Genomic DNA, 27,025 nt, shown 5'->3' on the forward strand with positions numbered 1-27,025 from the left:
TTGAAAAACAATTCCACTTTGACATGATGGAGTATTGTGTGTAGGCCAGTGACAAACAAATCTCAATTTAATTCATTTTAAATTCAGGCTGTAAAAGAAGAAAATGTGGAAAAGTCAAGGGGTGTGAATATTTTCTGAAAGCGTTGTAGTTATGATGATCGATACAATATTAAAGTGTTGACGCAGACATAATGCAAACAACACTCTTGATTTGAAATGTTTTTCATTTATTTGAAGTTCATTTCAATGATTTGAAGCAATTGAGTGTCTTTGAAAAAGCAGTTCATGACTTTAATCATTTATTCGTTCAAGCTGCTAAGGAGATTTCCGTTCACATTAGATCGCATTGACATTCATACATTTTAAGTCTCAATAGTCGAAACGATGTGCAATTATGATACTTTATTGATATGTTTCTGTTTTTTTCTCCAAAATATAAAAAGATAGATCATGAACATTCCATCGAAATAAATATACTTTATACAGTTTCTTGATGAATAATACTTTTGTGTTTCCAACATTTCAAAAATAAAATACAGCATTAGTCTCGACCATGTGTTTCAGTGACCACTTCTTTTCTCCTATTCGTTCTCCTACCATGGCAGCAAACAATAACACCTAAGTCTGTTTTTACAAAGTGTTGTGAAAAAAATGAGATACATTTTGTCTTTGGAATGCTGATGACTAGGTTTACATGTGTCTGTCGATATTTCAACTCAAGGCCATGCGTGAACTGAGGGTCCACAGGTAATAATATGTCTTTAATGAGTTTGTGGTGACCCTTAATAACAACTTTCAAGTATACGCATTCAACTATGTAAGAAGTATACATACTATTAATAAACACGTTTTTTTAATTATTTTTGATTTGCAAGCATTTCAGTAACATGTATCATCATTTCTAATGGCTTGTTCATGAGTTATTATAATGTGTTACTGTATTTGCCTTTAAGTTGTGTCTGTATATATCCATATGGTTATGATACAATAGGTTCAATAGGTATATCTATGTTTCTCTGTCTGTCATTATACTATGTGTTGAGGTAATACAACTGCATTAGGGTAAGAGTTAGTTGTTTGTTTTCTTAGGGACAACTTGCAACTCTAAACTAGCTTGGCAATGTATTTATCCTTACCCATAGTATACCCATACAAGTAGTTAAACCGCATAGTTGTCTCTGGTTTCTATCACACAAAAAAATTGTTGATAGTACATAAATAGTACCAGTGGTATTTACAGTGAACCTTCAATTCAAAATGAGAACAAACGGAAATCAGAGAATGCATTGACTGTAGATAGATCATCCAGGTATACAAAAAGGGTCGGTGAGGATAAATAAGGACTTCATAATACCATGAGTGGATATGTTAAAGTCACTTAACTGCAGGGTGTGGGTGAATCTCACATAATGTGTCATCTACAGTAGCTGTTGTTGAGGATTGGTTGTGAAGTCCATATCTACGTATATCCCTTGGTTGTAAAAAAAAAAAAGGCATTTTGTAAATGGAACATAAAACAGACTTAGCACTCTTAACACTGTAACCCATTGTGTTCAACATTGTTAAATCAAATAGCAGTATTGTGCAATAGAAAACGAGAAAAAAAAAGACATCTTGTTTTTAGCCTGAAGTGGGCAGTCACATGTATTTTTTATATATATAATAATAATAATAATAATAATAAAGGAAGGTAATACTCATCAGTCAATAACAGAGAAAGTATTAACAATACTGTGCTATATTAAAACATAACCACCCCAAAAATATCTCAAATTCTTGGGAATTTGCGAGTGTGTTCAGTTCACGAACCGTGGTTACTGGAAGTTTACCCCTGGAATATTTATCAACACTACAGTTCGCGACCCCCAGAGCCTAAGTGGCTTAATGCCTTCTAAAAAAAAAATCCTGAAATCATAGTTTGAAAGGAAAAGGTGAACAAAACACATTGAGGAAGAAGAAAAATATCATGGACCAATTTTCGCGGGAAAGTGGACAACTTTGTAGACCCTGTAGAAACCAACATAGATTGAACTAAATACGTGAGTAGACTCTGTAGTTCATTCATTTAAGTCTAGTGGTCATAGTCCAATTAGATTGCATGATTAGGGATGGACAGAGGTACTTTTTTTTTTTTTTTTTTTTACAGCTGCCTGGGCTGATCCTGGACCTGCCAGGGCTTACACCCTTAAGAGAAAGCCACTGTTATTAAAGATAGTGTCTGGAAAACCAACATTCACCCAACCTGTTCAACAGTGGGGAACTCTAGTGAAATACACATTTCTACACCTACCCAACTTGCACAGTAGTGGCCACTGGTTCTTTCAATCTCACCCCTCCATTTTAAAGTACTTCAATGACATCAGTTTGGAAGCTCTGGGTCTTTGTATGAAGTGTGATATAACATGTTATAACGTGTATGAAGCGTGTTATAACATTACGTATGCTACCGTGAGCTGCTGCCCGTCGACGACTATCAGCTGGATGGTTCTCGAATGGATGACGAACGAATGCAAGACCTGACCACCTAACAACAAGGACAAGCTACCTCTACACACCCATGCTGACACTGAGAGTGTGTGTAGTGTTCAGTTGTCTCTCCGAGGAAGACGTTGCTGCTCTACGACACGGCACAGTGTTCATAACATCCGGACTGGTTTCATGACACACAACAAAGGAGCCTGGGATATGGCGAGACCGCGTTCCCTCAGGAGATCGACAATCAAGTCACAATGCATGCGTTTCACGTCACTGTAAGGTGTTCACATTATTTTATCTATATACTAGAATTCATTATATACGGAAAATAGCAAACCACCTAAATCCACACAAACCACCGACACACCTGAGTCTCTTTTAAAACAGACACAACTTTGGAATGGCAGTTTGTTTCATGCAAACCTGAAATCTCTCGACTAGTAACAAATCTCTCTTGACCTCTCTCTCTCTCTCTCTCTCTCTCTCTCTCTCTCTCTCTCTCATGAACAGATATTGCACTTTATTGGATAACTAACGAAGGCCCTGGATTCAATCCAGCACAGCAATTGACTTCAAAAGACACGGATAATGTTCGCTGCAAAAGCCACAGATGTCGACTCAAACAGTTTAAATCGCCTTTAAAAATCAATCGCAGTGCACAGGTCATTCATCTGCATTCGTTTGAACCCCGGGCCCAAGTCTGTGATTCAATCCAATCGCACGTTGTCAGCTATGCACCTTTTAAAGGCCACGTTCCCACGTTCGCGGAGACCGCGTTCACGGCTCAATTGGAAATTACCTTTAACTCTCAAGCAGACTATAACACGGATCTACCGCTGATCAGATTAAATCCCGGCCTAACCCCCTTTTCACCGTCTCTCCCCTGAGGACTGATGGAAGAAGACTGCCTTCCCCAGAACATAACCACCCAGCCACTTCCAATAACAACCTGTTACAAACTTCTCCAAACGGGCATTGGTATCAATTTGCCCTGCTACAATCATTTGACAAATTGTCTATTATTCTCAACAACAACTAAAAGCAAACATTGAATATTTGTAATGTATACACCCTTCAAACATACAGTATGGAGCGCTATCGATTTAAAATGGCTGCTACAGTGGTGGTGAAAATGATTCAAGGAAGGGAAACGTTGAGTTTTTGAATCGATGAAAAGGGCTAAGATCACTTCTCAAAAATGAAGAGTGAAATTAACCCTTAAATGCTCATTTTAGATAGAATTATAACTGGCTAGAATGAAAAACAAAAATGAAACAAGAAGCAACAAACACTTAAGTACGGCTTAATAAAAGCAGACGGTACTGCAGAGGTCAATAAAATGGAATGAATGAATGTGGGGCAGTAGTAGCAGAGAGATTTCATCTAACAAAACATTGTTCAGTGTGTATTTTGCAAACATACATGTTTCAATTTTCACATTTTTTACTTTTTCAAAACAAAATATAGCTCTTCTCTTTCATTATAATCTTTTTTTCATATATATTAATTGCATATAACATTTTTTTAATAATTCCTTTTATATATGTGTTTTTTTTGTTGTATCTCTAGCAGCCTTGTCTTCAACAAAGGGCTTGCAGAAAAGACAGTCATGCAGGGTAGTCATGCTGGTAAACAAAGTCACAAAAATGCATTTTCTTTTTTTTCCTTCTTCATTGTTTAGTACAGCGTCCACCTACTCCGGGCCCCACCCACTTCGGGCCATCCCTACTCCGGGCCCCACCCACTCCGGGCCGTCCCCACTCCGGGCCCCACCCACTCCGGGCCGTCCCCACTCCGGGCCCCACCCACTCCGGGCCGTCCCCATAGCTTTCTCTCACTCATGTGACTCTCTCCATTATTCTCTTTATTGTTGTAACACAGTCGCTCATGTCAAACCACCACACCAACCTTCCAAAAACGTCATTCTCATATGTTATTATTCCTCTACTTTTCTCTTTCTTTTTTTGCCAAACCAGTTCCGATATAGGTTTTCATGATATTCACAGACGTTTGCAACTGCTTTTCCCAATGGCATTTTTGACCCTGTTTTCAGTTGGTGCTCCTTCTCCGTCTGAAGCCATGGATAGCTGATTTGTTTATCAAAATATAGATTTGTTCTCTTTGTACACGTCCCCCCTTTTTACTTCCTTGGTCCATTTCTCCTCCGTTTTACTTTATTAATGGTCTCATTTGGAGGGCATCGCTATCTTGTTGGAGGCTTGACTTAACCCTGAAGCAGTCATTGGTCATTGCTTGGCAGCAAGGGAAACAAGAGAGAGATGAGGGAAGTATATGCGTCTGGGGAGGGGGGGGGGGGCAGTATAAGCATAAGGGGACGTATTTTCCTCATTGGCAGTATATATGCATCTGATATAATAATAATAGTATTATGTGCATGTTTGTAAAAACCACAGCAGAGAACTTTTTCCCCCACCGAATACACTTTGATGTGACTTCAAGGTATCCTTATTATGGAGGCCTCCTCTGTGCTGTATTTAAGTTAGAACCTTGTTCCTCCTGTTGGCAGGTCTGTGCATGGGACTTGACCTTTAGTCAGTCTGTGCTCTACTCATGATTGATTTGAGCAGCAGGTAAGTTAGTCAATTTATAGTAAACCGATACCAGTGTCTGTCATACTCATACGTTCATGAAGTCTTTTTTTTTTTTGTTCAAGAGGAATGTAATTGTAATAAATATAATTCAATTAAATATGTTTTAAAATATACTCAGGAATTACCTCTGTTATATACACACACACGAGTGGCATTTCCAGTTTGCACGTTTGTACCAAAGCGAGGCGATAATGAAGGTGTCAAGGGCAGTTCAAAGCTTTGCACTAGATATATGGAATGTTCATCCCATAGCAGCCCGTACTGTTGTTACTTTATAGGCAAGTCATACAGCAAGTGCATGCATAGGACCTTTGGTACAGTATGCCACGTGGATTTCAAAGTCAGTACGTGAGAGACAGAGAGAGTCTTGTTCACCAATAATTATTTTGCAGGGGGGGGGGGGGATATAGTACTAATTGGTCCTCTGTTGATGCTACATCCATTTTGGTATGGTCATCTATGTACTTCTATCATATGTACGTAGTACTTCTATCATATGTACGTAGTACTTATATCATATGTACGTAGTACTTATATCATATGTACGTAGTACACTATGTTGAGGGCCTGGCATCGTCTTTCCAGATTGGATGGAAATTAATGGGGGACGTAAAGGCTTAACTTCTACAAGTCATGAACTCCTCCATGAGGTGGGAGAACAGATATATTATCAAACGTCCAAATTCAGTTCTCAGATTCATTTAACCTGCAACTGGTTCAGTTGCTGTCACACATTTTTTTTTTTTTTTTTTAAAGAATAGTTCGAGGGCAACTTGTCTTTGTCTCTCATGTACAATAGTTTCTTGTAAAAGGAAATAACACAAGAGGAAAACGGCGTGTAAAGTTTTCATTTAGTGCGTCTTTCCGCATCACTCTGTTCAAAACTGTCAATGGATAAGGTCATGACGTTATTTTCCCAGCTAACAAATGCTACAGTGTTAGCAGAGATGCTACATAGTTAGTTAGACCTGGTCGCTCGTTTATAGGTGAGTGATAAATAATTGACTCTCTAAGTTTCTCAGTAGATCAGCACTGCAGTCGGTTATTGGTCACTGTACTGTGAGATGGTTGAGCGTCACAATATAATGTCTTCTGGAATGTTGCAGTAGGAGTCCTTTTCTCTCTGAGTGTGTCAGTGCAATGCTCAGTCAGTCGTCATTGTGATCTGTCAGACAGTCTTCAAAAGTGTGGCCGGAGTTTCCAAGAGGCTGCTTTGGTAACAACGTAAAGATCCAACCTCATGTTTATCTTGATCTCCCTCTGGTCTCTCTCTCTCTCTCTCGTCACGCCAAAGATATGCCTTTTAACTGTCCATCCGTGTCACACGTCTTGGTTAAAGTGGCTCCCTCCGCTCATTTCTGATTAACTGACTCAGTATGTCTTCATCAGAGAAATTGCTAGAAACTTAACACTGCAAAGACAAGAATAAACAGCTGTTAATTTTGTACACTTTAAGATTGAATAGGATTACAATGAAGAAAGGTTTTACATTTGGCAGTCGTAGCATTAGAAATTAGCATGCTACCAATACAGTAGTTTATCAATGTATTTCTGAGTATAAAAGGACAAATAAGGCCCCCCAACTGTTACTCATTTACCTAAATGTATATCAACATAGTATTACATATATTCCTAGGTCATATTAAATGTAACTTATACATAATTGACAATATGAAATGATGTGGGATCTGCTTTACCTGGATGCTGCAGGTTTACTGTGCATGTGAGAGTAAAATGGACATATTTTGAACTTGTACTATAAATTACAATTCTATAGACATCATTTTACATGCATTTGGGGGCATTTCTCTACATTAACGATGTACCTTCACCTGAAACTACAGGTGACAGATTTATTTGCAGTCACACGTTACATCCAATGACACCATCGCCCAACCAACCAACCAATCCACTCTCCAGTCAAACTATTGTACACACATTCAATCTTCACTTTGCATTATAATACCTTTTTTTTTGTTGCAAAAAAAATACTTGACCAACATGACATCTTGTGTGTGTTAGTGTGTGTGTGTGAGGGGTATTGTAGAATTGTATGTGTTTGTTTGAACTGTATGTGTGTGTGTGTGTGTTTGTGTGAGACACAAATGGCACAACACTTTCAAGACAGACACAGACAAGACAGACAGACATACACATATCATATTAATGAAGAAAACAACACTAACACAATCGTATGTCAACAGGACAGGCACTGTACATCAGAGTAGACTCAACACTACATTAGAACTTCATATCATCTTTATAAGCCCTGCATAATACCTTGGGAATCTAATAAATTAACATGAATAAAGTAAGTATAAATACATGTGTGGTAGCAACTGGTAATGTTGTGGCATTACCTGTTATTGCAAATATGTTTGTGTTTCTCATAAGAGCATAATGCATTGCATATGGATGTGTTAAGAAATTCTTATGTAGTCTCACCACAAATTGCACAACATTCTCTCACTCTTAGAATGTCTCTTCTCAAACTGATCTTCATTCCATCTCTCTTCATCTGTCAATGTCCACTGAAAAATAGCTGGTTAAAGTTTTCTCCATGAAAACGTGCAAGTATCCACATAAATATCCTGCTATTCATTGATGTTATTTTTGTTTAGTTTATATTCATAAAACTGAATGATGTCATCCTTTTTACTAATTCAACACGCTGCTACATTCACAATGTATGATTATTCTATTGGGTCTGTTGGCTCCTGCATTTTTTATGAACTACTAGCAGGTTTCAAACATAACAGCACAGTTTGAGGAGGCATGTCAACTCATAAATCATCTACTGTAAGTGTTTATATATCCTGAAATTCATAAGCGAAAAGCTGATTGGAATTTTAGTGAGCGAAGAAATGAGCCCAAAACTAAAAGAGATAATCATTAAGTATATAATCAAGTCAATAAATTATATATTTTTTGAAAATAGTACATCATCTAGAGGTGTAAGACAAGGATGCCCTTTATCACCATATCTATTTTTATAGGGATTGAAAAACTTGCTGGGTCATTCTTGAATTGCGGTGGCAATTAAGTCTCTTGCTATTTCAAACATGAAAAACACTTTCAAATTACAAATAGGAACACATCATACATGTTTTTGTTCAAATTGAACTGATTATCAATGATAAAACATAATGCGAGTCCTTCATACTGTTATGTTTATGCATTGTTAAAGTACTTGTGTCAAGAAAAATGGCTTATCCAAGCAGTGGATTGTAGTAACATGTTTAAAGTTGTAAAGTTGTAGTAACATGTTTTTGTGATTCAGCGATATCTATCTATTGTTTTGAATGCTAGAAAGCAAACAAAAGTATTTAAGATATTGTATAGATAGAAAATCAAAGTCTATTAAATCCCTATTTTGTGTGTGTTTCCAAAAATGCTATGGAATTAGTGTTACTTGAAAATCTGTCATTTTAAAGATATACAAGGACCTTGAGCATTTCCTCCAGTGGCAAGAGGAGGGTCTCTTAGTGTCATATATTTTAGGATTCCATTGATAATTTGGTGTAAAAAGTGTAATTTGTGTTACTCAATTAAAATGAAGGGAAATTACATTGTGAACAAAATTATTGATCAAATCACTTCAGTTAAAAAAATGTAAAGGGTTACTGACCTTAGATTTTAGCATATGTGGCTTTCATTTAAGAACATCCTAAATTATCTAAAATGTGTAATTGGTGTTAATCAATCAATCAATCAATCAACATCATTGGTTTTACTACTCCTGTTGCTGGCACAATGTATTCATAATGGTAAAAATAGTTGTGGTCATTAAGCTGTCATGTACTGTCATGTTGTCTTGTCTCTGTCCTTTCCCTTCACCCTGTCTCCCTCTGCTGGTCGTGTTAGGTTACCTTTTCTCCCCCGCTTTCCCCCAGCTGTCCCTTGTCTCCTCTAACTACCCATTCACCCCGTTCCCCACCTGTTCCCTTTTTTCCCTCTGATTAGGTCCCAATATCTCTCTCTGTTTCTGCTCCTGTCCTTGTCGGATTCTTGTTTGTTTGTGTCATTCATGCCTGAACCAGACTGTCGTCATGTTTGCTGTAACCTTGTCCTGTCCTGTCGGAATCTGCCGGTCCATCTGAGCCTACCTATGTTTGGTAATTAAAGAAGCTCTGTTTAAGTTGATTCGCTTTTGGGTCCTCATTCACGCACCGTAACAGAAGAATCCGACCAAGAATGGACCCAGCGACTTCGGATCCTCTCCACTCAGCCGTCGAGATCCAGGGAGCGATGCTAGGCAGACACAAGCAGGAATTGTCTGCTGCTCGACATGCCGTTGAGACCCTGGCCACCCAAGTCTCCAACCTCACAGAACAGGTTCACCATCTCCGCCTCGATCCACCGGCCACTTCCAGGGCTTTCGAATCTCCGGAGCCCAGAATCAATAACCCGCCGTGTTACTCTGGGGAGCCCACTGAATGCCGCTCGTTCCTCACCCAGTGTGATATTGTGTTTTCTCTCCAGCCCAACACTTACTCCAGGAGCACTGCTCGTGTCGCCTACGTCATATCTCTCCTTATTGGACGGGCTCGTGAGTGGGGCACGGCAATCTGGGAGGCAAGGGCTGAGTGTACTAACCAGTATCAAGACTTTAAGGAGGAGATGATACGGGTTTTTGATCGATCTGTTTTTGGGGAGGAGGCTTCCAGGGCCCTGTCTTCCCTATGTCAAGGCAATCGATCCATAACAGACTACTCTATTGAGTTTCGCACTCTTGCTGTCTCCAGTGGCTGGAACGAGCCGGCCTTGCTCGCTCGTCTTCTGGAGGGTTTCCGCGCAGAGGTAAAGGATGAGATTCTCTCCCGGGAGGTTCCTTCCAGCGTGGATTCCTTGATTGAACTCGCTATTCGCATTGAGCGACGGGTTGATCTTCGTCACCGAGCTCGTGGAAAGGAGCTCGCGCTCTCCGTCGCCTCCCTCTCCGCATCACTACCATCTTCCTCTGCCGGCTCGGGTGCTGAGCCCATGCAGCTGGGAGGTATCCGCATCTCGACTGAGGAGAGGGAACGGAGAATCACCAACCGCCTCTGTCTCTATTGCGGTTCCGCTGGTCATTTTGTCACTTCATGTCCAGTAAAAGGCCAGAGCTCGTCAGTAAGCGGAGGGCTACTGGTGAGCGCTACTACTCCTGTCTCTCCTTCAAGATCCTGCACTACCTTGTCGGTCCATCTACGCTGGACCGGTTCGTCAGCTTCCTGCAGTGCCTTAATAGACTCTGGGGCGGAGGGCTGTTTTATGGACGAGACCTGGGCTCGGGAACATGACATTCCTCTCAGACAGTTAAAGGAGCCCACGGCCTTGTTCGCCCTGGATGGTAGTCCTCTCCCCAGGATTCAGCGTGAGACGCTACCTTTAACCCTCACTGTTTCTGGTAATCATAGTGAAACCATTTATTTTTTAATTTTTCGTTCACCTTTTACACCTGTTGTTTTGGGCCATCCCTGGCTAGTTTGTCATAATCCTTCCATTAATTGGTCTAGTAATTCTATCCTCTCCTGGAACGTCTCTTGTCATGTGAAATGTTTAATGTCTGCTATCCCTCCTGTTTCCTCTGTCTCTTCTTCACAGGAGGAGCCTGGTGATTTGACAGGGGTGCCGGAGGAATATCACGATCTGCGCACGGTGTTCAGTCGGTCCAGGGCCACCTCTCTTCCTCCACACCGGTCGTATGATTGTAGTATTGATCTCCTTCCGGGAACCACCCCCCCCCGGGGTAGACTATACTCTCTGTCGGCTCCCGAACGTAAGGCTCTCGAAGATTATTTGTCTGTAGCTCTTGACGCCGGTACCATAGTCCCCTCCTCCTCTCCCGCCGGAGCGGGGTTTTTTTTTGTCAAGAAGAAGGACGGGTCTCTGCGCCCCTGCATAGATTATCGAGGGCTGAATGACATAACAGTGAATAATCGTTATCCGCTTCCTCTTATGTCTTCAGCCTTCGAGATCCTGCAGGGAGCCAGGTTTTTCACTAAGTTGGACCTTCGTAACGCTTACCATCTCGTGCGCATCAGGGAGGGGGACGAGTGGAAGACGGCGTTTAACACTCCGTTAGGGCACTTTGAATACCGGGTTCTTCCTTTCGGCCTCGCTAACGCTCCAGCTGTCTTCCAGGCATTAGTCAATGATGTCCTGAGAGACATGCTGAACATCTTTGTTTTCGTTTACCTTGACGATATCCTGATTTTTTCACCGTCACTCCAGATTCATGTTCAGCACGTTCGACGTGTCCTCCAGCGCCTTTTAGAGAATTGTCTTTTTGTGAAGGCTGAGAAGTGCACTTTTCATGCCTCCTCCGTCACATTTCTCGGTTCTGTTATTTCCGCTGAAGGCATTAAGATGGATCCCGCTAAGGTCCAAGCTGTCATTGATTGGCCCGTCCCTAAGTCACGCGTCGAGCTGCAGCGCTTTCTCGGCTTCGCGAACTTCTATCGTCGTTTCATCCGTAATTTCGGTCAGGTGGCAGCTCCTCTCACAGCCCTTACTTCTGTCAAGACGTGCTTTAAGTGGTCCGTTTCCGCCCAGGGAGCTTTTGATCTCCTCAAGAATCGTTTTACATCCGCTCCTATCCTTGTTACACCTGACGTCTCTAGACAGTTCGTTGTCGAGGTTGACGCGTCAGAGGTGGGAGTGGGAGCCATCCTTTCTCAGCGCTCCCTCTCTGACGACAAGGTCCACCCATGCGCGTATTTTTCTCATCGCCTGTCGCCGTCGGAACGTAACTATGATGTGGGTAACCGCGAACTGCTCGCCATCCGGTTAGCCCTAGGCGAATGGCGACAGTGGTTGGAGGGGGCGACCGTTCCTTTTGTCGTTTGGACTGACCATAGGAACCTTGAGTACATCCGTTCTGCCAAACGACTTAATGCGCGTCAGGCGCGTTGGGCGCTGTTTTTCGCTCGTTTCGAGTTCGTGATTTCTTATCGTCCGGGCTCTAAGAACACCAAGCCTGATGCTTTGTCTCGTCTCTTCAGTTCTTCAGTAGCCTCCACTGACCCCGAGGGGATTCTCCCTGAGGGGCGTGTTGTCGGGTTGACTGTCTGGGGAATTGAGAGGCAGGTAAAGCAAGCACTCACTCAAACTCCGTCGCCGCGCGCTTGTCCTAGGAACCTTCTTTTCGTTCCCGTTCCTACTCGTCTGGCCGTTCTTCAGTGGGCTCACTCTGCCAAGTTAGCCGGCCACCCTGGCGTTCGGGGTACGCTTGCTTCCAATCGCCAGCGTTTCTGGTGGCCCACCCGGGAGCATGACACGCGTCGTTTCGTGGCTGCTTGTTCGGTCTGCGCGCAGACTAAGTCCGGTAACTCTCCTCCTGCCGGCCGTCTCAGGCCGCTTCCTATTCCCTCTCGACCGTGGTCTCACATCGCCTTAGATTTTGTCACCGGACTGCCTTCGTCAGCGGGGAAGACTGTTATTCTTACGGTTGTCGATAGGTTCTCTAAGGCGGCTCATTTCATTCCCCTTGCTAAGCTTCCTTCTGCTAAAGAGACGGCACAAATCATCATCGAGAATGTTTTCAGAATTCATGGCCTTCCGTCAGACGTCGTTTCGGACAGAGGTCCGCAATTCACGTCTCAATTTTGGAGGGAGTTTTGCCGTTTGATTGGGGCTTCCGTCAGTCTCTCTTCCGGCTTTCACCCCCAGTCTAACGGTCAAGCAGAACGGGCCAATCAGACTATTGGTCGCATCTTACGCAGTCTTTCTTTTCGCAACCCTGCGTCTTGGTCAGAACAGCTCCCCTGGGCAGAATACGCCCACAACTCGCTTCCTTCGTCTGCGACCGGGCTATCTCCTTTTCAGAGTAGCCTCGGGTACCAGCCTCCGTTGTTCTCATCTCAGGTCGCCGAGTCCAGCGTCCCCTCCGCTCAGGCTTTTGTCCAACGTTGCGAGCGCACCTGGAAGAGGGTCAGGTCTGCACTTTGCCGTTATAGGGCGCAGACTGTGAGAGCTGCTAATAAGCGTAGAACTAAGAGCCCTAGATATTGTCGCGGTCAGAGAGTTTGGCTCTCCACTCAGAACCTTCCCCTTAAGACGGCTTCTCGCAAGTTGACCCCGCGGTTCATTGGTCCATTCCGTATCTCTCAGGTCATTAATCCTGTCGCAGTGCGACTTCTTCTTCCGCGATATCTTCGTCGCGTCCACCCGGTCTTCCATGTCTCCTGTGTTAAGCCCGTTCTTCGCGCCCCCGCTCGTCTTCCCCCCCCCCCCCCCATCCTTGTCGAGGGCGCACCTATCTACAGGGTCCGTAAAATCTTGGACATGCGTCCTCGGGGCCGTGGTCATCAGTACCTAGTTGACTGGGAGGGGTACGGTCCTGAGGAGAGGAGTTGGGTTCCCTCTCGGGACGTGCTGGACCGTGCGCTGATTGATGATTTCCTCCGTTGCCGCCAGGTTTCCTCCTCGAGTGCGCCAGGAGGCGCTCGGTGAGTGGGGGGGTACTGTCATGTACTGTCATGTTGTCTTGTCTCTGTCCTTTCCCTTCACCCTGTCTCCCTCTGCTGGTCGTGTTAGGTTACCTTTTCTCCCCCGCTTTCCCCCAGCTGTCCCTTGTCTCCTCTAACTACCCATTCACCCCGTTCCCCACCTGTTCCCTTTTTTCCCTCTGATTAGGTCCCAATATCTCTCTCTGTTTCTGCTCCTGTCCTTGTCGGATTCTTGTTTGTTTGTGTCATTCATGCCTGAACCAGACTGTCGTCATGTTTGCTGTAACCTTGTCCTGTCCTGTCGGAATCTGCCGGTCCATCTGAGCCTACCTATGTTTGGTAATTAAAGAAGCTCTGTTTAAGTTGATTCGCTTTTGGGTCCTCATTCACGCACCGTAACATAAGCTGCCATAGTAGTTGATTTAGAATGGGAAATACCCAAATACATTTAAAAAAAAATAATAATAATCCAAAATGCCATGCCCAAATGCCACCGCAATTCAAGAACTACCCTGCTATAAAGGTAACATGTTACCATCAAAGGGGAGCTCCCTCAAAAAACATGGGAACTTTATATACTGAACAAAACATATAAATACAACATGCAACAATTTAAAAGATTTTGCTGGGATACAGTTCATTTAAGGAAATCAGTCAACTTAAATAAATTCATTAGGCCCTAATATATGGGTTTTACATGACTGGGCAGGGGCGCAGCCATGGGTGGGCTTGGGAGGACATAGGCCAACCAGTGTATTATTTCCTTTTAAGCTTTACCTTTACCGTACATGTCTTTCACCACTGACCATACAGTTACCTTATGTCAAAGTGTGTATAGTTCTCAAATATTACATTCCTATGTACAGTTGAAGTCTGAAGTTTACATACACCTTAGCCAAATATATTTAAACTCCGTTTTTCACAATTCCTGACATTTTAATCCTAGTAACAATTCCCTGTCTTATGTCAGTTAGGATCACCACTCTATTTTAAGAATGTGAAATGTCAGAATAATAGTAGAGAGAATGATTTCTTTCAGCTTTTATTTCTTTCATCACATTCCCAGTGGGTCAGAAGTTTACATACACTCAATTAGTATTTGGTAGCATTGTCTTTAACATTTTTAACTTGGGTCAAACGTTTTGGGTAGCCTTCCACAAGCTTCCCACTATAAGTTGGGTGAATTTTGGCCCATTCCTCCTGACAGAGCTGGTGTAACTGAATCAGCTTTGTAGGCCTCCTTGCTCGCACAAGCTTTTTCAGTTCTGCCCACATTTTTCTATAGACTGAGGTCAGGGCTTTGTGATGGCCACTCCAATACCTTGACTTTGTTGTGCTTAAGCTATTTTGCCACAACTCTGGAAGTATGCTTGGGAGTCATTGACCATTTGGAAGACCCATTTGCGACCAAGCTTTAACTTCCTGACTGATGTCTTCAGATGTTGCTTCAATATATCCACGTAATTTTCCTTCCTCATGATCTATTTTGTGAAGTGCACCAGTCCCTCCTGCAGCAAATCACTACCACAACATGATTCTGCCACCCCCACAACATGATTCTGCCACCCCTGTGCTTCACGGTTGGGATGGTGTTCTTTGGGCTTGCAAGTCCCCCCTTTTTTCCTCCAAACATAACAATGGTCATTATGGCCACACAGTTCTATTTTTGTTTCATCAGGCCAGAGGATATTGCTCCAAAAGTACAATCTTTGTCCCCATGTGCAGTTGCAAACCGTAGTCTGGCTTTTTTATGGAGGTTTTGGAGCAGTGGCTTCTTCCTTGCTGAGCGGCCTTTCAGGTTATGTCACTATAGGACTCGTTTTACTGTGGATATAGATACTTTAATACCTGTTTCCTCCAGCATCTTCACAAGGTCCTTTGCTGTTGTTCTGGGATTGATTTGCACTTTTCGCACCAAAGTACATTCATCTCTAGGAAACAGAACGAGTCCCCTTCCTGAGCGGTATGATGGCAGCATGGTCCCATGGTGTTTGTACTTGCGTACTATTGTTTGTAGAGATGAACGTGGTACCTTCAGGCGTTTGAAAATTGCTCCAAATGATGAACCAGACTTGTGGAGGTCTACAATTTTTTTCCCGAGGTCTTGGCTGATTTCTTTTGATTTTCCCATGATGTCAAACAATTCAAGCACTGAGTTTGAAGGTCAGCCTTAAAATACATCCACAGGTACACCTCCAATTGACTCAAATGATGTCAATTAGCCTACCAGAAGCTTCTAGAGTGGTTGAAAAACAGGTTTTAAGGACTCCAACCTAAGTGTATGTAAACTTCAGACTTCAACTGTACATAAAGAAGCAGATATGACCATGTATAGCATACATCCAGCATAAGTAAACTATTTTACTGAATGTTTAAGATCATTTCAGCTGAGTTGCATATGTTGCTTTTTTTTTATACATGAATTCAAATAGCCCACATAAACATGACATAAACATGACAGTTTAAATACGACATAATGATGAACAGTTATGGAAATGAAACTGAGAATGTTGTACAATTCCCCTCTAAGCATATTCACAGACACACGGTGTTTGTAGCATTAGTAATAAACTATTAAAATAACCATCTGGATCAGGCTAAATCCAATTTGGCAATCACATCCAAGCTTTCCTCTTCCCCACAGACAAAGTCATCGAAAAATGAATTTCAGGTGACTTTAATATATATTCACATGTGTAGATACAGTTATGTGCTTATTCAATATTCACCATTTAATTGACAAGCATTGCTTTGCAGGTGTAGCTAGGTAAATCTAGCTCGCTTGTATGTGTTCCTAGATTGACATTGCAGCCTATAGAAAGAAGCCTCATAGAGGCCCTTTCAACATTTTGTCGGTCTGTTCTAAGTGTGTTGTATTGAGCACAGCAATATGATACCAGCCTTCATTCTCTACAGAGACAAAGTTTATACATTCTTATATTTCAGGTACAATTATGAACAGGTGGTATGTTTACAAATGGAGAATGCAAATTGGAGTAAATCGAACTATGTGACTATGCAAATGACAACAAAAAAAAAGTTTGTAAACTATAGACAATCAGTCATCGTAGAACGAAAACATTCCAATGAAGAGAAATGGGTGGGCATTTTCTTTAATTGCTTCATTTACATAACAGCTGTGTTTCCTTCAAATTAGCACAGCAATTGCATTCAACTGTTATTTGAATAGCACCTGCTGTAGTAATGATACATATTCTACATGTTTTCCTCTATAGACAATGTGCAGGTGTGCAGAAATATGGACACATCCTAACCTAAGATGTGCATGTGCAATGCAAACGTTAACTTACATCAATCACTGACATCAATGGAGGCTTTGCTTAAAAAAAGTCACATGCATATCTCAAATTGGGATATGGCCTTACATCAGGATTCTGGAAACTCATATGTAGGGAAGCTCTTGGATTTCCAGGAAAAAACAAATGCTTTTCAGAGTCATACAATAAGCTGCTAGACAAAGAGTAGTGAGGGCAGACTACGACAACTTTGACTGTCGGTCAATAATATATGTAGGTCCGTAATACAGTAAGTACTGGTAGGCAGGATGTACTGATAGGCAGAATATGGCTCAGTCAAGATTCAAATCTTGATTGAATCCCATAGGGCCAATTCCAAACATGCGATCTGCGTGCACAACTTGCGCTATCACGTAAACCATGCGTTGATAGCAAATAGGAAATTAGTGTGAGAACTCGAGTGACATGCGCAGATCTCAAGTTGGGATTCGGCTTTTTCGTTTTTTTTTTTTCTCTTTCTGCTTTTCACAAATTTGTCTGTCATATTTCCTTTGTGTTATGTTATGGAATGTAGGTACTTACGATGATATGGATCTGAAGGTAGTGGTGAGACCTTTTGAGGACAAATATTTGTTTAAATATGGACGGGTACAGAAAATCAATTTCTTACAACCAATACAAGAAATACAAAATGATCTCAGCGTAAAAAATAAAAAAAGAACATCTACAACAACATCAAAATCTAGAAGACCATCAAGACAAGACCAACTTGAACAAGACAAATGGCTCATGTCATTCTTATACAGTAAGTACATTTAGATTGTGAACAGTTTTTTATTTAACCAGGCAAGTCAGTTAAGAACAAATGATTATTTACAATGACGGCCTAGGAACAGTGGGTTAACTGCCTTGTTCAGGGGCAGAACGACAGAGTTTTTTTTACCTTGTCAGCTCGGGGATTCGATCTAGCAACCTTTCAGTAAATGGCCCGACGCTCTAACCACTAGGCTACCTGCCGCCCCAATTAGATAGGTAGATGGCCTATTGTGCACTCTGTGAAGATTAAAAATAGATTTGCATAATTACGTGTATGTGCACAGTATGTTTCCCGCATTAATGTTATATTGCATGTACTATTGCATATATGAGCATGAGTGATTCTCTTTCCATATGACATGTTCATATCTATTCATTATTATATACGAAGATGGCAATCCAAGAGGGAAGACTGGTTGTGGAAATTGAAGACAATCTGTTGTACTTAATAAAGATCATAAAAAAGATATATTGACTGTATTCTAGCTAGATTGTTCTTCTTCACTGCATCCCATTTGAGGACCAGTCTCATCCCCTCTATTTAATGACTTTTGAGAGGTGGAATAAATTGTTTCATAGAATTTTTCTATTCCTTTTCTTTTCTTTCTTTTTTAGATTTTCAAGAAGCAAGACGAAATGATAGTGAAAAAGTACAAAATGATTATCAAAAGTAAAAGGTGAAACAGATATTTATAAAAAACTAAACATCCTACTGTTAGAAATATTGATCCTGATGGTTGAGCCTTCAGTGGGTTGGAATAAATGTCAAATAGTTATGTCCCTGTTATGCTTTTTACGATAATATATATCTTTCATGTATTGTAAAGTGGTGTGTGTTTATGTATAATCTGCACATGCAACTTGTAAAGTAATAATACACGTTGGTAAAGTGTTTCCATTAGTGATACCTAATACATACAGTATACTAGTCAATACGGCTTATTTTATACATCATTTTGTATAATTCACAGTATTTTGACAAATATTTGAATATTCTAGTACTATATATTTACTTATTTCCATTCACCCGCCCTTCCTATCACTCACTAACATGGATGCATCTTCTTATTCTAACTACTTATATCAACTATTTTACTCAACACTACAGTAGAAGCAACATTACAGTAGAAGCAACACTACAGTAGAAGCAACGACCTTTACACAACAGTTCATGACAGTGTATAACAAACACCAGTGTCTTAACCATCGAGTGTGATGTTCAAATATTAATTCAACATTTCGTCTTAGCCGTGACAATTGTCGATAGTTATTGTCATAATCTTTCGTGACCTGCTAGGACAGGACTTAAGTTGCAGTTGGATCGTTTCGCTATGAGAGTGTTATTTTGACGTCGCTCAAAGGGTTACTCTAAGTCTTTGGGATTTTGGCAATGATGCCCTTTATCTAATTCCCCCATAGTCAGCTGAACTCCAGTCATTGCGCTAACGCTACTTAGCATTGGCTCGAATAACTACCTCTGACGTCCTTCATTATTGGACACCAGAGGAGCTTGGTGGGAGGAGCTATAGGAGGATGGGCTCATTGTAATGGCTGAAATGGAATGAATGGAACAGAGAGTCAAACATGTGGTTTCCGTAAGGTTGATGTGTTTGATACAATTTGATGTATTCCATTCCAGCCATTACAATGAGCCCTTCCTCCTGTAGCTCCTCCCACCAAGCTCCTCTGGAAACATAAAAATGGTGTCCAGGAGTTCATCTAACTCTGGGGAAGTAGATAAAGGGCCTCATTGCCAACGTCCTGAAGTATCCCTTTAAATGTGTTAGAAACTATTAACTGAAAGTGCCTTGTGATTATTAAATGTATAGTTCTTTATTTTGAGCCTATATTTATATATATATATATATTTTTTTAAGGAGCATGTGATGAATACCAAAAAAAGGTGTCTATACATACGTATATTGATATTTACATGTGACAAATTAAGTAGAAATCTACTTAAGATTGACCATATCTACAAAAAAAAAAAATTGCCCTTTGGCTACATGAATTGTAGACGTTTAATTTCTTCACTTTTTTTCTGGACAGAATTAGCTTCGGTTGTTTGGTCAAGAAAGCACAAAAATGGCAGTATGTTAATCTACACACATATTCTGCAATTGAATATGTAACTGTAGTTTGAGAAACAGACGCCTCACAAGTCCTCAACTGGCAGCTTCGTTAAATAGTACCCGCAAAACACCAGCCTCAACATCAACAATGAAGAGGGGACGGGATGCTGGCCTTCTAGACAGAATTCCTCTTTCCAGTGTCTTTTGCCCATCTAAATCTTTTCTTTTTATTGGCCAGTCTGAGATATGGCTTTTTCTTTGCAACTCTGCCAACATCCCGGAGTCGCCTCTTCACTGAAAATAACCTTTGCTGCCACATAGTTTCTTAGTTAACTTAATACCATGTAAATACCAGGTAAATACCAGCTTAAACTGGGCTGTAAAAATAAAACATTACCACTAAATCTTAACCTGACGCATGCATCTTAAACCATGTTTTGACGAGACAAGTGGTCAGAATCTTTCTACGTTCAAAATCATTATCGTTATTGCTATTTGTTTTGCATTGTACACAACCCTAGTGGCAGCATGAATGCATTCTGTCCTTATAGCCAATCCATCATTTTGTTTGTCCTGAATCTCCTTTCTGCTACAAAATGGAGGGGATGGGGGAACGGCAGCGGCGCAATGGTCCTGGGGCCTCATAGATTTCAAAGGGCGGGCTAGTAATTGGAGTGAGACGCAAGGTTGACCCAGCCATTCCTGATATGCTGTTCAGGCTGTGAGATTTCTCATAGCCAGTTGCTTTAGAGGAGAACATTGAATGAAAGGAAATAGTTTACAATAATTATTTTGTTTAGTTGTTGGATTTGTTATTTAGGATTAAATTAAACGCAAGTTTAAAAAAAAAATTAAAAAGTTTAAATGTTTATACATGTGATGACAAGGTGGACATGGGAAACATACATAGTGATGGTTATTTGGGTGTAGAATGAAGGATGCATATAATTGAAAAATATATTGAGAGTGTTAGCATATAGAGGTAAAATAGAGGTTAGTAACAGTACACGATAGAAAGTAATCAAATGAGAATAAATCAAATTGTGAGTAAATCATATCAAAACGTTAGGAGACATACATAAGACAGACGAGGACAGACATAGAGACAAGACAGGACGGGACAGAACAAGAAAATGCGAGTTATGATTTATGTCAATTCATTATTCTTTTCAATAGAGAAAAGAAAAAAAGTTCTGATTAAATAGGTATTTAGGATTAGAACATTCAAACCTTCAGACCAGTTGAATAAAGCACCCAACATAGCCTAATAAGACAACAGCTCCGACCAGGTTCCTATGTTCAGGTGTTTTAGACAACCATTTGGTCAAAGGCAAAGCAGTTATTTTCAGACCAAGACACAGCAGCAAATACAGCAAATACACAAAGCTCAGGTTTCACTGACCAAAACGGTCGACCAAATGAAGTTGTCAGGGACGTAAAATAGTATTTTTTTTAAAAAATTGTTCCCACAAAATGGTGTCTCATCCTGAGTCATACATGTATCAATTTACCCGACTAACGTGAGAGTGATACGAGCCAAGACTCATGGACACGTGGTTACAAACAGGCCATTTCTCAAGACTCCCTTTGGAGTCCTGACAACTTCACATGGCCAACATCAGAACACATTTCCCCCCACATTCAAACTCACTTCCTCTTTCCTGGGAACCACATCCTGCAACAGAGAATTGTTTATAGGGGGAAAAGCAACATTTGGTAAATCAGTGCTCTACTCCTGTATGTTAAAACACAGAGCGCTGCTAAATTGAAACCAAGCCAAATCTATTGTACTACAATGGCCGCTGGTATTCTCACTGAATTTCTGCTTTTATATCAAACTCTGCGTGAAGGTTTCTGTGTAAAGCACCACAAAACATATAGCTTTTCCCTCTGTACTTTCAGTCGATATCACTGGGCAAGGCATGCAGACATTGAGCGCCCCCCGTAGAGAGCAGAAAGAGAGTAGACACTACACAGTGGTGTGCTAAAGAGTGCTGTTGAGTCAGGTGACATATAAAACCCCATTGGTAGTGGTGTTAACACTACTCTAACAATATGCCTAACTGATCCATAGCGGGTGAAGCTGTGTGGTCTGCAGGTGTCAATCTGTGATTTGAACCATTAGAGCACCACTGGGTGATCAAGCTATTATTTTTACAGTATGTGGCAGTCCAGCCAATTGTGTAAAAGCTAGCTAATCTCCTCTAATGGCGGCATCGGGCATAGTCTCATTAGAGAGTCATTGTCTGTACAAGTGTAGAACTCCAACAATCATGGGTCTTCACTCCAAAGATAGACAACAAAGAATACCCCTTGGCATGAGGCTCTTTCTGCCTCCTTGCTGCATTGGGAAAAAAAACACTTCACTATGGCAACGTCACAGTCCACAGTGACCAACTAGACCACTCTACATTAAACATCACTAGTCCATAAATAAAAACATTCCTTTTTTAAAAATTCTAGCTGGCTGAGGCACATTAGTGGGAAGGCAACTCAGTGAAATATTGATGAGGACATTATCACTGGGCTTCTCCAGTGCTACACACACAACCATGTCTTGAACAGTGGCAGGGTGCTGTAAAGGGGACTGTTGTTGCTCCATCCATAGCTGACCTTTTTTTAATGTCCCGCTCACACTCCAAAGCTCAGATGGACGATCAACTTATCCGAACTGTGTAGATTGTGTAGCGCGTTGAACTTTGACCTTCCCTTATGTTCCGACATGTGCATGTGTTGGCTGCGAGTGTGTTCCCGAAACCATTATATCCCACACTGAACTGTTATATCACATTCTAAAAGTACAAATGAATAACTTATGTAAAGAACCTCACAATGGCAAAGGTTCAAATGGGTCTACAGCCAGTCGATAGCTTACAACATTCCAGTCTAAACATTTTCTCATGTGATGAATTTGAATCGATACAGTCCTGGACTGGATTAATTGCAACCAATATTGTTTGCCAACATCGAGTTCCTTTAAATGCTGAAATGATTGGCCATTTAATTTTTTTACCAGTGTACGTATACTAATGATGACAAATATACTGTAGGTGCACGCATTAGACGGTGATATTCTATGTTTGCTACTGTGGAAGTGTAGGGCTGGAGAGAGAGTTATTATAGCGAGACACACCAGTAGCATGTATGCTGGGGATTGTCTCCTAGTGCTATTCCTGGAAATCAACATGCAGCATGCCATACTTGGAGACGGAGAGAGACAACCAAAAAAAAGAAAAAAGAGAGAGAGGCTCACACAAACGGTTCATGTGATCCAAAACTAAACTGATCAAAGCTACATGAAAACACTAATTTAATCCACATCTTATCAACGAATCTTCTGAGGAAACAGATCAAGCCCCATTAAGCAAAACCTTTGCTTTTTAAAAAAAAATAACTGAACGTCCACAGTAGCTTTCTTTACATTGAATCTGGTAACACTAGCAGTATGAAAGATGGAGACTCACATGGACAACACAAGGAACACACATCTTTCCTTGACAGTTTGACTCGAGTTAGAAGTTTGGTAAACGGACGTGGAAAGACGTACCTAATGTCAGGCATTGTATGGTGATTTAAATGGACCCAGGATGCACCCAAAAGCTAAAAGCATAAAACGTCTTTGCTACGATAAAAACGTTTATACCTACTTACAGCCAGACTTACAGTACACTTAAGGGAGTTACTGTCATGAGATTAGCTACACTATAAAACAATAAATGTACAGTACATGTAAATAAACCATATCAGGGGACTTAATCTACTTTGTTTCACTTTGACTTTAATACGGACCTAAAGCCACACTTAATTGGCACTACATGAAAGGGGAAGTACCTACCTACAGTCAGACTTTAGTTACACTTGCACTGCACTGGCGGCCTGGGAATGGGATGGAGAATGAATGTTAATCACAGAGGGAGAGGTCGATGGAGGGAACATGAAGAACAGAGAAACAGTACAAATATTCAGACCAGAGTTTTACCCCAAAATAAGGTTTTCCTTGGCAAGTCTATACTACGTTATGCTTCTCGTATTGTATATTATACTTACATGAGATAATACAGTGCGTTCGAATATTATTCAGACCCCTTGACTTTATCCATATTTTGTTAAGTTACAGCCATATTCTAAAAGTGATAAAACTGTTTTTTCCCCTCATCAATCTACACTCAATACCCCATAACGATAAAATAAAAATGTTCAAATGTATAACACCCCCCCCCCCCCCCCCCCAAAAAAAAATTATCAAATTTACATAAGTATTCAGACCCTTTACTCAGTACTTTGTTGAAGCACCTTTGGCAGCAATTACAGCCTCGAGTCTTCTTGGGTATGACGCTACAAGCTTGGCACACCTGTATTTGGGGAGTTTCTCCCATTCTTCTCTGCAGATCCTCTCAAGCTCTGTCAAGTCAGATTGGGAATGTCACTGCACAGCTATTTTCAGGTCTCTCCAGAGATGTTTGATGGGGTTCAAGCCCGCATTCTGGCTGGGCCACTCACGGACATTCAGAGGGACTCTGGAGCTCTGTCAGAGTGACCATCGGATTCTTGGCCAAGGCCCTTCTCCCCCGATTGCTCAGTTTGGCCTAGGCGGCAAGCTCTTGGAAGAGTCCTGGTGATTCCAAACTTCTTCCATTTAAGAATGATGGAGTCACTGTGTTCTTGGGGACCTTCAATGCTGCAGAAAGTTTTTGGTACCCTTCCCCAAATCTGTGTCTCGACACAATCCTGTCTCGGAGCTCTACAGACGATTAGATTTTTGCTCTGACATGCACTGTCAACTGTGGGACCTTATAGACAGGTGTGTGCCTTTCCAAATCATGTCCAATCAGTTGAATTTTCCACAGATGGACTCCAATCAAGTTGTAGAAACATCTCAAGGATGATCAATGGAAACGATGCACCTGGGCTCAATTTCGAGTCTCATAGCAAAGAGTCTGAATACTTATGTAAATAAGGTATTTCAGTTTTTATATATATATATATATATACATTTGCAAAAATGTCTACAAACCTGTTTACGCTTTGTCATTATAGGGTATTGTGTGCAGATTGATGAGGAACATGTTTTATGTAATCATTTTAGAATAAGACTGTAACATAACAAAATGTGGAAAAAGGAAAGGGGTCTGAATACTTCCCGAAGGTACTGGAGGTTGTTAAAGAAGGTGTGGGTTTGTATTACCCATACTTAAATATATTGGTCTGTTCTTGCACCATAACACAAGCCACAATGTGCTCAGCACTTGCCTCGGATGTGTTTTGGGAAAACACACCATATATTATGCTGGCAGTGACTTGTTAACCATACTGTATCTAGGTCATACTGTATGTGCGTCAGCTACCCTCTTCCTACTCTCCAAGGAGATATATATATTTACAATTTATACAGGTCATATATGTCTAATATTAGATTGGGTAAAAAGCTGTCATGGGTGAAAATATTAGCAGTGTTGTTATGGAGAGATGTGAGTAACAGTGACATTTGACATAGAGAATTAGATGCATTTATGAAATGCAACAACAAACAATTCATTTTTCATACATTCACATTTGAAAAATATTTTGAGAGAACAATGAATTAGGACGGGATGAAATTGACATCTAACAGATAAAAACATTTTTTTTTAAAAAGATCTGCCTATTAGAAGTGGCTTCAAATTGAGGATATCCTTGTTAAGTGTTCCATCCAAAACATACACTACCGGTCAAAAGGTTTAGAACCCCCTACTCATTCAAGAGTTTTTCTTTATTTTTACGATTTTATACATTTTAGAATCCTAGTGAAGACATCAAAACTATGAAATAACACATATGGAATCATGTATTAACCAAAGAAGTGTTAAACAAATAGCCACACTTGATGGCAACTTTGCACACTCTTGACAGTCTCTCAAACAGCTTCACCTGGAATACTTTTCCAACACTCTTGAAGATGTTCCCACATATGTGACCCGATTTAGGAAATTAGGCGTATGTCGCAAGTCATGAATTCACAGGAGAGCCTTTTGAATGTGATTTTTTTTATCAAAATGCTTTTTTTGGGCAGAAATGCCGTTGTGAACTTTCATGTGCCTTAATATCAAACTACTATGTCATCTGTAAATACAAATAAAATTGTTAAATTATGAGCCTAGTTGGTTTAGCCACAGAGAAAGACAGCAACCTTCCCGCTAGCCATGATTGGCAGAGATAATGAGTGGGCTGGACATGCCGAGAGATGAGTTTGGATTGGTTGCATCTTGTAAAATGAGCTGCTCATAATGTGTAAATAATCCTTTCTACTGCAGTTTTTTTTGAAAGATAGAACGTTAGCCATGGAGAACTGCAAATATGTTGCTACTACTCTCAATAGAGTAGTAGAGTATAGAGTATACTCTCAATTGCTGCCCTGAATTTATCAGGCGCTATCAACAAAAGTCAGTGGGAAAAAGTTGTGATTTCTGGCTGACGATCGTGCCATGCAATGCTGACTCTCTCTCACTCTGAAAATAACACGTTTTGAAATCAGTGGAACACAACGGGCCAAATAAGCTGTGCAAACTAAACGGAAACAACACAGGATGTCTTATAGAAAGGGATTGCAGTCTGCCGTGAAGCGTTCATCCATGTATACAGGTAAGAATCTAGCTACAGATTCAGATATTATAAGTTTCTAATATTGTCAGAAAGTTGTTTTCATTGCCAGCTAATGGTTGCTGTTAGCTAGCTAACTAGCTAACATTGAACTTATTGGTTAACTAAAGCTAACTATGACAATCGGTTTGTATTGCTAGTTAAAGCTTGCTGTAAGTTAGCCAGCAGACGTCAGATGGCTAGCTACAGTAGCTAACATTACCTGCATGAACTGTGTGTAGTGATGTTCTCAGAATGCCACTTCGCATCTATTGTATAATAATTCTAAAATATTTGTATCTGGAATTTGTCTTTCAGCATCAATCAGTAGAAAACGCCTGACTCTAATCCACCAGTCATACAGTCATCAAAAAGAAAGCTGGCCCAAGCAAGCAAAGGCAGCAGCGCAGTCATCAACTACATGCACCATTTCTTCACCAACTACGGAGTTGGGAAAACACATGTGGACCTGAATTGTGATAACTGCAGAGGTCAAAACAAGAACAAGTTTGTGTTCTGGTATTGTACCTGGTGTCACCATGCACAAGCTCCACCAAAATCTGGACCTTCACTTCCTGATCACAGGCCACACCAAGTGCTTCGGCCTCATCAAGCAGCGCTTCAGAAAGACCAGAGTGAACACTGTCTGAGATTGCCGATGTTGTGAAGGACAGCACTGTGACAGGGGTCAACATCCCACAGCTGGTTTGACTGGAGGATGGTACGGTGCTGGTGGAAAGCTATGG

General features: G+C 41.0%; 1 protein-coding gene across 3 annotated transcripts in view; it reads right to left on the bottom strand.

Moving 5' to 3' along the window:
* Positions 1-214: 214 nt before the first annotated feature.
* Positions 215-27,025, bottom strand: part of LOC110491650 (potassium voltage-gated channel subfamily C member 1) — a 77,548-nt gene continuing 50,737 nt past the window's right edge. Inside the window, exons 6-7 of one of the 3 annotated variants that reach the window (XR_005036480.1) lie at positions 23,500-23,540; positions 215-6,498 (exon numbers count right to left, since the gene is read on the bottom strand). Coding sequence is in view for 2 of the 3 variants with exons in the window: in XM_021565255.2 (XP_021420930.1) it covers positions 20,254-20,408 (155 nt within the window). In the remaining variant the exon portion in view is untranslated. Of the gene's footprint in view, positions 6,499-16,180; positions 20,409-23,499; positions 23,541-27,025 lie in introns of those variants that run through there. The other 2 variants (XM_036946538.1, XM_021565255.2) reach the window with 2 other exon arrangements.

The sequence above is a fragment of the Oncorhynchus mykiss genome, chromosome 16 (genome assembly GCF_013265735.2).
Source record: "Oncorhynchus mykiss isolate Arlee chromosome 16, USDA_OmykA_1.1, whole genome shotgun sequence".
In the NCBI taxonomy this organism is placed as follows: domain Eukaryota; kingdom Metazoa; phylum Chordata; class Actinopteri; order Salmoniformes; family Salmonidae; genus Oncorhynchus; species Oncorhynchus mykiss.